The 15,461-nt window shown below is 38.5% G+C and overlaps 1 protein-coding gene across 12 annotated transcripts in view; it reads right to left on the reverse strand.

Annotated features, from left to right (window-relative positions):
* Positions 1-2,746: 2,746 nt before the first annotated feature.
* The window catches only part of PALM2AKAP2 (PALM2 and AKAP2 fusion), a 313,924-nt gene continuing 301,209 nt past the window's right edge, over positions 2,747-15,461 (reverse strand). For 9 of the 12 annotated variants that reach the window (XM_060762475.2, XM_067464361.1, XM_060762476.2 and 6 more), the window contains 3 exons: positions 13,710-13,888; positions 11,454-11,492; positions 2,747-6,626 (listed from right to left, as the gene is read on the reverse strand). In XM_060762475.2, coding sequence (XP_060618458.2) covers positions 6,534-6,626; positions 11,454-11,492; positions 13,710-13,888 — 311 coding nt within the window. In that variant the 3' untranslated portion in view covers positions 2,747-6,533. The remainder of the gene's footprint in view (positions 6,627-11,453; positions 11,493-13,709; positions 13,889-15,461) is intronic. The other 3 variants (XM_060762477.2, XM_060762482.2, XM_060762479.2) reach the window with 2 other exon arrangements.

The following is a 15,461-nucleotide window of genomic DNA, read 5'->3' on the forward strand; positions in this document are numbered from 1 at the left end:
TAAATACAATCACAAAAATATTGTGCCTGTAAACCCAGCTTACATGTAATTGGATAATGACATTGCATAATGAAGGTTCAAAAAGTCAAATAGCAGAGGGTTTTAAGTATATTATCAATATACTGAAAATACTCTGGTAATTTACTTTTTGAACCTTAATTATGCACTGTCATTATCCAATTACAATTACACATCGAATCGCATGGCTTTGTCTACATTTACACATTGGTTTTCTTGCTTCTGGTTTTTAATGGTCATTGATTTTTGCCAACCTTTTCTAGCATTTTAGCTCCTATATTGTGGTATAATCTGGTATAGAAGGTCCATGTGAGTGGCATCATGAGCTACCATGCCAACTCTAGTAACACCTCTGACACTGGTGTGGAAGGGAAACATGTACATCTGTGTAGTATCCCTGTGTCTAGATGTGCCAGAGTCAAGCTGCATTCCTTCACTTTTCAACAGATATGTCTATCTTGGAACCTTATTATGGGCAAGCAGCCTTTAGAAGTAACCTGTGCCACAACCGTTTAGTAGAGGTGTGCATTTTTTAAAGTTTGTCTCGAAAATTGGATCAAATTTGTTCAATTTTGTACTTACGAAGTGATATCTGATGTGTGGGCATGGCCCATGTCAAAAATAAAAAAACTTACTCCATACTTACCCCATAAGAATAAAAAACTTACCCAGACTATAAAACCAAAGAAAACAATTTTCCAGGCTCAAAAAGGCAGCAGCCACAAAGTGATGAATTACTCCAATGCATCACAAGAGGGCAGCACAAATCCATCAGAAGTCACTGTTTTTCCTTCTAATCAGTGGGATCCCCTCTCGTACTACTCTCTCAGGGAGTGATTTTCTGGTCTCCTGGTCCATCAATACATGAGCCAGTACAAATATCAACACAAGGATTAAGAATTAGGTTCCTATCTCTCAAAAGGAGAGCTGATTGACATGCTAGCTTTCTATTCTAGGGGCTCTTCCAGACAAGCCCAATATCCCAGAATGTGATCCCAGGTTTTCTGTTTATCCCAGATTATCTGGCAGTATAATCCATAATCATATAACCCAGTTTAAAACAGAAAACCTTGGATCAGATCCTGGGATATAGGGACTGTCTGGAAGGGCCCTAAATTAACAATGTATACCTGTGATACTAGGTCAGGTATGCCTTGCATAAGTAAGCATCAGCAACAGTAGTAATATTAAGGGTAGTTAAGAGCACATCAGATGGACAAAGTCACTCTTAGTGCCTCAACTGAGCGCATCGTAACATCCTCTCCTCTCGTTAAGGTATGCAAGGCATTAATGAGGCGATATCCACTTCATTAATGAGAAAGTAATTATATGTGTGCACTGCACGCCTCGCAATTCATCTAAAACAGAAACAGGACACAATGTTGAGGGGATTAATGCAAAAATGAAGCCATGCCTTTTAGGCTTGTGCAATCTGGGTAAATTCGGGAGCCTTCAGAAATTGGGAGGGATTTTTGGGGTGACAAAAGATCAGTTTTCTATTGGCCCATTATGGGGAGGGGGTGTCCCAGGCTCCCCCTTTTAAATCTCATTTTAGGCATTTAAGCTGTTTCCACTCTAGAGGAGAGGTGCTCAGCTGCAGGCAGTCACACACTTTAAGGAGGCTTCTCTTACCTGTTTCTCTAGAATAGAGGTGCTTGGCTGCAGGCAGGCACATGTGCTTTCTGAGCCTGGACACAACACACACACTCTTTCCAAGACAAGGAGGCTGCTCGAGAAAAGCAGGTGAGGAGCCGGAATCGGCTCCTGCTTGCTTTCATGTTGAGCTGATTTTCAGACTGGGAGGGGGTTTCCTGTCATGTGCTTCCAAATATAATGAAAGGTACAAAAGAAAAGATGTAACGAAGGAAAACGGATCTGTGCACAATTCTAATGTCTTTTGCAGCTGACTGCCTACTTGTAACAAAGGAAGTGAGATGCTGCAATGTTAGGTAATTGATCCATCGGATTGGAATGGAAATGAAGTTGAACCCGAATGTTTATTTTCAACAAATAATTTGAGGAAACACAAAGAAGCATCAAAAATTCTAATTCTGAACTTTTTGTCAGTGCACAATTCAGTTATATCAATATTTGGTAACAGAAATGTTAACTTTGCATAAGTAAAGCCAACTACAGTAATACCTCTCTGTTGCCTATTTGTTCTATCTATCTATCTATCTATCCATCCATCCATCCATCCATCCATCCATCCATCCATCCATCCTTCTATCCTAAAACCATTACTGCAGTTGATTCTCTGATTCAAGTACTGGGATTTATTTACAGACGTTTAAACAGTTGTGGCAAAGCCAAAAATTGACAATCTAATCAGCTGTTGTCAGATTTGCCAAGTGAAACTAAGGGGTATGGTTCCTGTTCATGTAATGATTCTGTGGAAAACATAGTTTCCGTGGTCAGTGTTTGTAACACAAGGAGCATCTGCTGAAAAGTCCCTCTTCTATACAACAATTACAGGGAAAATAGTCCTGTTCCTTGTTTCATGAAGCAATGCTTGCTCCTATGCCCTTGCTGAAAATGGCATTAATCCTGAAAGAGAAACTGTCATCACTTAGTCACATACTTCATAATAATAAAATAGCATGATCAAAATAGTGGAGAAATAAGTGTATTTAAAACGCCCAAGATCTAATTTTTGCCACCAAGAAAAGACGTACTCAACCCTTCCTCCCACCACATGGCAGAATAAGATACTGTGACAAATGAAACATAATTTGGAAATCATTTTTATTGTTTTTGCTTTTAGAAAAAGGGGAATTTCCTTAACAACTCCTTTTTTTCATGTTTAGTTGACTACAACCTAGGAAAAAGGAAAGAAAACATCCATTTCCAAGCAAATGTATCATCTTTGGTTTTATTTTTCGCCATGATAAAACCATCATTTTGCAGTAAGGATTGCACAGAATATTAGCTGTTAATTCACCACAGCCATGCTTTATTTTTAAGAATGCTAGCTTAATTTGAACAGTATTTTCAGCACAGACTCTTACTGCTTCTTTGTAATTCTGAGACGTTTTCACTTTGTTTAGAAGACCCCAGTGGTCTTCAGTTTAAGAACAATACCCTAAATTGATTGTACAGGCAATTTTTACTAATAGCGGAACAAATCCATTGGAAAGAAAAACGAGCTTTTGCTTACCAAGATCTTCACAACTCTGCCATTCTTTGAGTTGCTGTGTGGTCCCACCTACATAGGCACCAACATCCAGCTTGAAGCCAGCTCAAGGTCAGTGTCTACAAAAGTCCCACCTTCCCAATGCAAGCTTCTAAGCCAGTGGTTCTCAACCTGTGGGTCTCCAGGTGTTTTGGCCTACAACTCCCAGAAATCCCAGCCAGTTTACTAGTTGTTAGGTCAGGATTTCTAGGAGTTGAAGGAGTAGAACAGGTTGAAAACCATTGTTTTAAGCAAATCCAGCCAGAAACAGTATGATAAAAAACTCACCCTAAATCCCAGATCAAGCCATAATACCCCCTGAATTCCTTCTGTGTATAAGCAACGCAAAGTGTGGAGCGGTAATGTAAACAGAAGTTAGAAAGCAGTCAGAGTGAAAAAGTAGCTCTACAGCCCAACTGGAAGATAAGCAAATGATTCCCCCAGCAATGAAGCGTTCCCATGAAAATGCTTGATTTCAGTGTCTTGCTTTGCTGTGATGCAAGTGCTAGAAGGCTGTATATATAAGCAGATCTCTGCTAGAAGGTAAGAAAAGAAATCCTGGGTTTTGATTGAGCCAATTAATCTGAAGCAGAATGTGGATTCTCTTGCATCTTCCAGCCTATTCTTTTGGTCCCTGTGTAGGCACTACGGAGCAAACTGGGTTTCATAAATCTACATTCTGCTCTGGATTAATTGACTATTTTGAAGCAGCCTGTGTCTTCCACCTTTCTCCATCTATTTATTTTTCTTCTTTCCCATTGAGACTGAACATTCCTTACACACAACCGAGAGACATGTAAGCAGTTTCAAATCTTGCTGATTTCAACAACAGACAATTAAAAATACATTTCTATGGAAATTGATAGACGTGTTTAACTTTGGCTGGATTGCACCCAAATCTTTTACTAAAATATAGTGAGAAGAGAGTATACATCTTTAAATATCTTTAATGTAACGTATTTTTTTCCAATGGGATAGTAGGATTATAGGATTTACCATGCCTGGACTTCATTTCGCTTGTGTTCCAGCAGTGTAGTCCATGCATGTTTAGCAGAAATCTCCTAATGCCAGTTGTGGCAAAGAAAAGAATAATGGTACAACATGAAGGTATTATGTTGGGTTCTCTACTGCCGGCAACAGAAGCTCTGTATAACATGTAAAACTGTGGCTCGGGAACTTGATCAAAACCCACCACAGGCAATGCTATATAAGCAGTAAGGCTATTTGTATCCACACATTTCTATTTTATTTTTCCATACAGAATATGGAAAAGAGCAAGGCTGGTGGGGTCATTATACCACTGTATATGTATATACACAATGATTGGGAGGATTCAGCTTATTGAAACTTGCAAACTTCTTCTCTGTCTAATTAAAATATCAGAACACAACATCCCACTCATAATATGAAACACAGAATAATATGAAATAAAAGGAAAAATATATATAATGGGTCACTATTTTTTTAACCTCCCTTTAAAAAAATAGCCAGAAGTCCTTATTTATTTCAAATATGCATGTACCATTTCCCACCAAGTATCCCACCAAATGTGTCAGATTCTATTCTAAAAATTATGAGTTTCCATCACTACATTTTCTACCACATTCCCTGAACAGAGGAACAATAAATTGGCAGCCTCTAATACTAGAAAGCACAAGAATAAATATCACATTTCTTTTTTTCTAAATGCCAGATTACAAAACCGTCCAATACTTTCTGAAATGTTAATTCATGCGAATACAATGTCAGGTCAGCTTTGTTATTACAAATACTGCATCAGTTTAGTGCCTTTTTATATCCCTTTTAATACAAAAAGAAATGTTTATACCCCTAGAGCTGGCAAACAGCTTTGGAGAAAATAATCTGTACAACCACATATCTTCACCATCCTAATATTCCGGCTCCACACACACACACACACACACACACACACACACACAGTATATTCCTTTGTCACGGATTCTCAGCCTACATTTCAACTACAACTCCTATATAATTTTTTAGCTCTGAAAACACTGTTGGAACAGCAAAAATAATCCTTTGGCCCTTCTTTTGATTCTTCTGTCGCTCTGTTACCTTCTCCAACTTTTCATTTCCCAGTAACACAAAACACCCCCCCTCCCAGCTCTATTATCAAGAAGACTTTAATATGTAGCATAAATATAATTCAAGATATAACTATTTGTCTTTCAAGTCCCTCTCTCGATTAATCTGATCTGAGGGTCAATTATTGCCTCGGAAGAGAATGAATACTCAGATCCCTGGATTCTGCCCTTACCTTTCTAACTCAGTTTTATTGTGTCTCCCCGGCTGCACCATGGTAGCAACTGCTGTCCATTAAACATAGATGGCAATGCAAATATACACCCAGAAAAAAGCGCTCAAATGATACCTGCAAGCGGACCACTAAAACTAAGACATCCTGATTTGGCATTTCTTTCTACCTCTTCTAACCTACCTACTGATTTGTGCAGCAAATACTGAAAATAAATCTGTAGTTAGCATACTGATTACGTAAATACGTGATGGCAAATTTCCAACTTTTTTTGCCTGTGATAAGTTAAGAAGAAAGAGGAACAGTCTGTCAACTGCCCATCCTATTGTCATCCTTCAAAAGAATAGGACAAATGCATTTTATGGCTAAATATATGGATTATACATTCACACTTGCAAATTAATAGCCTCTTTTTTGCTTGCTTTTTCAGTCAGCTAAACTGACTTCAAAAGTTCCCCCCTAATTTTTAAAGAACAGCAAATATATACAGATCTATCTTGATATGCTATGGCTATCTAGGAGATAACAGAATAATAGCCCTCCTCTGAAAACATCACAAATGGGATGAAGAGCTGTGGTTCGAGTTTAAACAATGCTTGAACCGATGTGTATTTCCGCATGAGGAGTCCTCTTCTGATATAATGGTCCATACGTTGAACACCCTTTGTTCCAAATACAAGGCTGTGAAGAAGATACGGTGTCAACTCTTCTCATTCCAAAATGTGTTGTCCTTTTGCATTATGGCTGTTGCAATTTCTGATCTCTAGTGGTAACATCAGCTCTAAAGAGCTACTCTTCTTATTCAGGGTTTTTTTTTTTGGAGGGGGTTAAGCAGATGCTTTTTTGAGCATAACTGTTCGGTGTGTTTGTGCGTGTATACATATGGATACATACATTATATATGGACTGTTCCTGTCTTGAACATAAATTGCAGAGACCGGTAGAGTGGTAATAAATATCAGATTAAAATGATGTAAGTTTTAAAAATTTAAAACATTCTTTTCCTATTTGGTTTCTAAGTCTCTGCAATTTTTTTTTTAAAAGAGCTCTCTCATTTTATCAAGATTGCTATTCATTTTCCTCTCGGTTGGCATAAATGCCAGCTTCCCACCGCAGCGCCAGGGCACTTTTCCTGCGGTTGACTCGAGTTGCTTCAAGGACCTGTGGAGGAAAAGAAAGAGAAAGAATATAATTCATTTAGATACCCTTTTCCAATACAGGCAGACCGAATGGGTAGCCCTTGAAGAGTTCGGTGCAATTCAAAATCTCTTACACCAGCAGATGTTGGATGACTGAAAAGCATATCTATTTTTGCCTCAATCTACACTTTTTATTGACCCGGACAAACATGTCAGCACAACTGCGGCCTAAAAGTAAACATGACACTGAAGCAGTGGTTACTTTTACATTTCCTGCTCTGATGTTTGAATTTAAGCATGTCAATGAAAAAACACATGCAAGAAAGAACACAGATGTAACCTTGATGAAACACAGTCTCAGCATGAAACACAAGCAGTATTAGGACCAACGGAAACTCTCGTAGCTGCCATGACTCTCTACCCAAGGACCAAAGCCCAGTGCTAAAAACCAGAAAGAACAGTTCTTTTAGGAACTGACTCATCCCAACCCTTACATCCCTCTGCAGTCTTGATGAGTAGCTGTCATGTCCACAGTTTTAGGTGATAATGGGATGGCTTATTTTGTAAAGCCATGAAACAATCACAGAACATTGGGAACAACATGCAGGCAAACAATAAGCAATAAATCTGCTGGATCGTGGTCATACAGCCCGAAAAACTCACAGCAACCCAATAAATATACACTCTTTAGAGAACAATCACATGTAGCTCTGTTCTCATTGCTCTTCTATCATAAAGCTGCAAAAAGAATTGCAATTGGCATTCTATACTATGGACATATACTGCAATGTTTTCTCTACCTACATTGGGTCGGGCAACTATCAGAAGTCCAAGGCCTTCAGGATTTGTAGCTAGTCTCTAAATGCAAATGCATTGCCCTCAAACAACCTATCATACCTTCTAAAGCAGTGGTTCTCAACCTCTGGGTCCCCAAGTGTTTTGGCTTACAGCTCTCAGAAATCCCAGTCAGTTTACCAGCTGTTAGGATTTCTGGAAGTTGAAGGCCAAAACAGGTTGAGAACCAGTGTTCTAAAGGATATGATTGGTTGGCCTTCTTCCTTACTTCAATCATTCATTTGAGAAATCACCTGTTGAAAACCACACATTCATCTTACCTTTCCCATAACACTCTACTTCTAAATGCCCCCAAATTATCTCTACCACTAAAACAATAGGAAGCTCTGTTGGGAAACAAGTGTTAGATGATTCATCCCCTTTTTTTTGTCGTATCAGGAGCGACTTGAGAAACTGCAAGTCGCTTCTAGTGTGAGAGCATTATACTCCTGGGAGAGCATTATACTTCACTAAAACTCAACCAGACCTTTGTTATATCCCTTTCACATCGGTGGACCACAACATAGTTGCTGTGGGAATGAATGAAATGGAAAAGTCCAGTCCATTTGGAATGTCACCTAAAAAACCAATGGCTTAATTAGACTCCCAGAAGAGAGATTGTGATGGCCTCATCTTTCCTGTGTATCCCAAAAAGCTGTTCCATATAGGACTAAGAAACCCTCTGGAGAAAGCTATTGGGCAACTTCGAGGATTCCAATGAGTCGATGAAGACAAGGTTCATGTTGTACTATATACAAGCTAGCCTCACGACTAAGTAAATACCTTACTAATTTAAGGAGGAAGTACTGTTTCTGAAATGTTTGGTTTGGATCAGAAGTGTAACTGAGAAGTGTTTAATTCAGGAAAACTGTTGCTATGAAATCTCTGTTGATTTGCATTGTATGGGAATGGGAAACTGTGGGGAGATGAATGCCTGGATACAGTGAATAGTGAGCAGAGGTCATGTATTTGACACGTGTCCATGTTGCTCCCAAGTGTCCATGTTGAGCAGAGGGGCCACCGATGTTCCCCAGCTATTTCCAAGGATGGATTGATATGAATTCTTCCTCATGTGAAACATCTGGGGAATTTTAAGGGACTAGCAAATATTTCACAGGAGTTTTCAGATTTTGAGTTGCTTTTATGTTGCACTTAGACATAAAATATGAAGTTGATGTTTAAATCTAAATCAACGTTTCTGAACAATTCTGAGAGAAGTGATGAACATATAAACAAAGAGTCAGATTCTTCAGTAAGTCTCACACATTCCGAATATGAAGGCATTGTTTAAAAATATGGTTTGGATTAAAAACGATGGAAACCCTAAATTAAACCATTTCAAAGCCTTTTTGCATGGTGCATACTTCTTTAAAAGTATGTTCATGCTAAGAAAGATGTGTCATGGATGGACAAATCAGACTATATTAGCTTTAGATTCACTCATAAATCCATTCTGTTCTACTAAACTGTGATCCTGAGAAAAATAATAAAATTGTATTTATATTTGCATATACATATGGCATTTAAATAATATTTTAATAGGTACATTGAATTTACTTTGAAGTGAAGCAGTTCCTGGTTTGGGGGGATAATTAAGTTGCATTCACAACATTAGGTTAGACAAGATTAAAGTTGTAGCACTATAAACTAGCAGTAGAAAAACTGTGCCTATCATTCTGAAAGAAATAAACACATATCGCCTATTCTGTCAAACAGATATCCACAAGAGTACAGCTATTAGGGAGGCAAAATGAGGCCACGGCTGTTCCAAAAATAAGAATTCTGTCCTTTCAAATTAATTTTCTATTCTCTCTCCAAATTTCTACCATTTTAGTAATTTAAACCTTCAGTTAAGCATTCAGAAATATACTGCTCAGACCTACAAACAAAAGGGGCAAGAAAACTTACTAAGACTGTGGACCCAGCAAATATATAAGAATTCTAAGTATGAATGTTTTTTTAGGATCATATCCTCTGAAATACAAGAATTTGCGACCTAAGGAAAATATCCTAGAAAGAGGAACAGAAATGTCACCGCTCCCCTCTCCCCCCATAACCACACCAGAAATTCCACTGGAAGGATTAGGAGCAAGTGTCTCCCCTGCAATTTCCTATAACATGCTCATATTACTCACAATTGGTGACAAAACCACAACGCCCAGGTCTATTGAGTGTTAATAAGTGTTAATAACTCAGATGTGTCAAAATTCAATTAAGGACAAGCCACAGATTCTGTTAGGGGCCACAGTGGCTCAGCGGGTTAAACCACTAAGCTGCAGAACTTGTCAGTAGTTAGAATCTGTGGGATGGGGTGAGGTCCCGATGTAAGCCCCAGCTTCTGCCAACCTAGCAGTTCAAAAACATGCAAATCTGAATAGAGAAATAAGTACTGCTTGGGCGAGAAGGTAACAGTGCTCCATGCAGTCATGCTGGCCACATGACCTATGAAGTGTCTATGGACAACACCGGCTCTTTGGCTTAGAAATGGAGATGAGCATCACCCCCCCAGAGTCGAACTAGACTAGACAATGTTGAGGGAAAACCTTTACCTTTACTTATAGATTATGTTTCCAAAAGTCTCTGTGAAAGTTTTGCCTTACCACATGTAAGAAACAGAAAAAACTAAGGTGTACAGTTAAGTAGCCTTCTGATGATAAAGATAAGATTTACAAAGTGTCATACAGTATAGAAATAAATAAAACGAAGGTACTAATTTTCGTTTGATATTCAATTATAGTTATTCAATTATCATATAAACGTATTAGAAATGGACGTCATCCATATCAACAGGCAGAATAAACACAGCAATATTTCCTTTAATATAAAGTTTTATTTATTTTTCTTAAACATTTATTTCTTGCTTTTTCCATTAAAAGGGGCAATGTAGCAATTTTGATCTATATCAATAATTCAGATTAACTCATTGAACAAACTAGTGCTAGGAGAACACGAAGTCCCCTTCTTGAGCAGCATTTCCATTACAGTGACGATCATAATTTGACTATTTTGTTCCAAATCAATGGTTCCCAACCAGGGACCACACTCCAACATTAGTACCAAAAGGGTTATGAATCTGTTTTTGGTCAACTTTAGATTAGGTTTGGTCATTTGGGGTACCGATTCAGAAAATTGCATTGTATAGACCACATTCACTCTAGTTTTTGATACAGAACATATGCCATCCGGTAGTCACCATCTGCTCACCCACAGAAAACCATATTTAATACTCTAGAGCTGATGTGGTCTATCTAATGCAATGTTCTGAATCAGCACCCCAAATAAGTCCAGGAACAGGCCTAAAAACGAAGACACCAAGGTGCCCCCGCTTCCAGGTGCCGTGTGATACAGCTCCACTCAGGGGGAGGGAGGAAGAGGAAAAGCAGCAGCAGAGGTTTGTTGTCACGCCTTTCATGGGTAGTTAGCCTCTCCCTTCCCAACATCCCCATTGTCTCGCCACTATATGAGGGTTTCACAAGACCAGTCACTCTCGTTGCAATGGTGTAGTAACGGTGAGGCCTCAGACCATATTTTAATTCTCGTGAACCACAGGTTGGGAGCCACTGCTCTAAATTCTAGAATGCTCCATCACCTACATAATCATAAACAGAAGCCCCAAATCGGCTGCTGAATAGTACCCATTTTCATATATTTTGAACTTGAGTATCTGGAAACCTGCTAGTTGTATTTCCCCCAATTCATTTTCTGGTAAGAAAATAATTATTCAAGGTGGTGAATCAAGTCATATGCAGAGTATATTCACTGAAATCACTGAGACATGGCCATGGCGAAGCTAAATTCCACTGATTGTAATGTATCTACCTGAAATCAACCTAACGTGTAGTCTTTTTGAAGGAGAGTTAAAAGGGAAAATGAAGTCTATTCCCAATTAGACCATCACTCCTAGAGCTATGCAAAGCAGCAATGGAAAGCAAACTGCAGCAGCATGCATTCAAAATCCTCATGCAAAAATAATTATTGACAACTTGTTAAGTGACGGCAAATGCTTGAAAAGTACCTCAGAAGTAACCTTGTTACACAGTAATTTAGCGGTGTACTGGCAGGAAAAGAAAATATCATCATTAGTACATAAAGAACAGAGAAAGAAAGAAGAGAACCTCGAATTAAGAGGAGAACTAGTATCTCTCTCTTGATTCACCAGCAGAAGCAAACTTATCTTTCCTTTAAAAAAAGAAACTGTCCAGAAAAGACTATTAAAAATTAAAACAGAAGAGAGTAATTTGTCAGTTTCTGCTACATTAACCTTTTAATTACCGATCTCTTCCAAATAAAAATTACTTTCTCAAGCATATGGCCTGGGTTCTCCATTTGGTTCCTTTAGATTAGGTAGAAAGGGACAGAGATCTTTCGCTTTAGGGTGCCCGATCAATACTCTCTCAATTTCAAGCATAATTTCTTTGACTTTTACTCTTGCCAGTTTCTTTTGACACAGAGGTTGAAGAGCTCATATTGGAAAGCTTCTCCCAAGGAAGTCTTTGGGTTGGAACATGAGCTTTCAGCCTTCAAATGCTTCTGAAGAACCTCATATTTGTTGACATCCATGAGGATTCTTTGAGAAGAGTCTGTGAGTCTTGACAAGAAAGCAAACTAATATTGAATCTACAGTCAACTCTGCTTTGATTGAGTGCTACATTAAACATTCAAAAAGTAGATAAATGGCTACTTTTTGACTGACAGACACCAGTGACTATGCAAGGCCAAGAACTCTGCAGTTTTTAAGTCCTACTTGAATAAAGAGACCAAAACATGGTATCTTAATTTGAAGTTGGAAACTCAGGTGTTGGTCTGCAAAAAGAAGGTCCAAATGTGTTGTGAAGATATGCTGGAAACTGAGATGCTGGATTATAATTCTTCTGCAACACATTGACATTGTTGGGTTCTTCTTTTTGCTCTTCAGACTGGTGGGCAATAAGCACATGCACCGTGGAGCATTGGGGAGAGGAGCCACATTGAATGAATATACATCTCTAATCACTGTGAATCTTCAAAAAGCAAAAGAGGAGAGGGGCTGTTCCCCTCTCTCATAGAATCAGAGTTGGAAGGGACCACAAGGCCATCTAGTTCAACCCCCTGCCATGCAAGAACCGAGAATCAAAGCACTCCTGACAGATAGCCATCCAGCCTCTGCTTAAAAACCTGAAGAGAAGGAGACTCCACTACACTCCAAGGCAGGAAATTCCACTGCCAAACAGCTCTTACCATCATTAAATTCTTCCTAATGTTTAGTGGAATCTTGTTTCCTGCAATTTGAATCCATTACTCCATGTCCTAGTCTCCAGAGCAGAGAAAACAAGATTACCCCCTCCTCAACGTGACATTCCTTCTCTTCTGATGAACTGGATGCATTAGTGTTATTTTTTTTCTGTTTCTCACAGTGGTTCTCAACCTTTAGGTACCCAAGTGTTTTGGCCTACAACTCCCAGAAATCCCAGCCAGTTTACCAGCTGTTAGGATTTCTGGGAGTTGAAGGTCAAAACATCTGGGGACCCACAGAATGAAAATCACTGTTTTAGAAAGGTTTGTTTAAAAACACTCTGATAAGGTCCTTCAATTTTGCATCTTTGCATTCTCTGGGGAAGCTGAGTATTTCCCAATCTCAGCCTTGGGAAAGGGTTAACTTTTCACTGAACTCAGAAAGCTTTACTATACCCTAATTCAGTTGAGGAATTGTCTATCTTTTTGAAATCTCATAAGGAAAACCTTCCCTGAGGCCTTGATGTTCCACCCAATGTGGACTTGAGCTTCCTTCTCCTCTGCTTATCTTATTCATATAGTTTACACAACTGGTGCTGCAATATGGATGTGCTGCTTGTCCCTGACATCCCAGCACCAGAAATCTTTGGAATGCCATGATTATGTTTGGTCAAACAACACATATTCAACCACGGACAATCCCCCACAGTCAGCAGGATTGCAAGGCAGTGGAGACTTGAGCCTCTTGGAGGCCTCTCATTTGTAAGGTAGCCAAGAGTCAAAGTTGACTTAGTAGCAAATAACAACAACATCAAACACAAGCAATTCTTTTTTTAAAAGTGTACTATTAATAAAGGCCCAGTCGAGAGCAGGGCATGGGTTTTTTAAGCCATCTCTACTAACATGCCTTCCTTTTGCTTATGACTTGTGCATGTAATTCTTCAAAAGTGATTAATAAGCATTATTGTTGTTGTTGCTCAATAAACATATCATTACTATTACTGAAAATATATCCCTCTGTATGTAAAGAAACAGCATGGGAGAAAGAGAGTATGCTTACACTGCTCTCATCCATTTTATCCCGCCTCTTGGTTTTGTGAGTTTCGAAATCGTCCAAAAGAGTCTGCATCAGATTCTTGGGCCTTTGGGATCCTCCAGATTCATCTGATGCTGAGTCCAAATGCGAGGGGGGGCCTTCAGCGGTTGGGGATGGAGGTGGCTTGATCTTCTCTATTTTACCTGCAAGACCCAATCAAAATTTCCTTCTCTAGGTAACAGGTTCGCAAGCAGATTCTGAAAACACACACCACACTAGCAAAAGCAAAGAGTTTCATCAGTATGTGCTGGAGAAATTATTGTAAGCCAGGCATGCTTGCTCTTCGTTAAGAAGTGCTGCATTAGAATGTTTTTGCATATAGATTTTCAACTCTTCAGCTCTGACAACTAGTGCAGTAAACACATATTTGTCCTACTTTTGGAAATATTTAGGCCTGGTTGCAGTAGAGATTCAGATCTATACAACAGGTTGAGTATCCTTTACAAAATGCTTGGAAGTGTTTTGCATTTCAGATTTTTTTTGGGGGGGGGGGAATTATGGATAAGACATATCTTTGAGATTGGGCCCAAATCTAAACAAAAAAAATCACTTATGGTTCATATGCATCTTATTCACACAGCTTGAGGTAACTTTATCCAATAGTTTTTATATTGTTGTTAACGAAACAACGTTTTTGTGCACTGAACTATCAGGAATTAAAGGTGGGCAATTTTATATTTTGGAGTACAGTAGTCTTGCTTATCCAATCTTCGCTCATCCAATGTTCTGTATTATCCAACACAGTCTGCCTCCTGCTCAGATCCACAGCTGTTTCAATACATTGCAGTGTTTTGGTGCTAAGTTCGTAAATACAGTAATTACTACATAACATTACCATGTACTGAATTGCTTTTTCTGTCAATTTGTTTTAAAACGTGATTTTTGGTGCTTAATTTGTAAAATCATAACGTAATTTGACGTTTAATAAGCTTTTCCTTAATCACTCCTTATTATCCAACATTTTTGCTTATCTAACATTCTGCCGGTCCGTTTATGTTGGATAAGCGAGACTCCTCTGTATTTTAAATTTTGGAATTCTGGATAAGGGATGCTCAACCTGTATTTCTTCCTTGATAAGTGCTACATGGCTTTCTGATCCCCGACTTAGGATTGCATCACACTGGGATCTAATCTGTTTCTATCAGTATGCATCACGTATCTTTTTAGGATACATTCTGTATTCATATGGGATTCATACTCTCCCCATCACACCCGATTATTACAATTGTTATGATTTGAAAATATTGCACTTTGACTCATTACACCACAGAAAGCTAGATCCTTCTAATCTGTTCAAATGCTTCCCAACATTACTTAAAAATATATAATATTGTGCAGTGACGTAGCCTGAAAGTCTCAAACTACCATTCTTGCAAGAGTTTAGCTGATGGAATGCACTGATTTTCTGATCATTTATTAAAACAGTGCTTTAGCAACATATAAATTTGTAGTCGATAAAAAAATTCAAATTTTGTGTGCAATTACTTCATTTTTGGGATGCTTTACTGACCAATTTCAATGGATTACTGACAGAATGGGATAAACGTCATGTGATAGGACCCGTTCTGAAACATGTTCATAAAGTTTCAGAAAAGGAGTATATCCCACTGTGAAATGTTCCTCAGTACAGTAGAAACAAACTATGAAGAAACAAACTGTAAGAGCTTGGAAAACTAATTTAAAAGAATGATTAAGGCTTATAGGACCACAATGTAT

The sequence above is a fragment of the Anolis sagrei genome, chromosome 2 (genome assembly GCF_037176765.1).
Source record: "Anolis sagrei isolate rAnoSag1 chromosome 2, rAnoSag1.mat, whole genome shotgun sequence".
NCBI lineage: Eukaryota > Metazoa > Chordata > Lepidosauria > Squamata > Dactyloidae > Anolis > Anolis sagrei.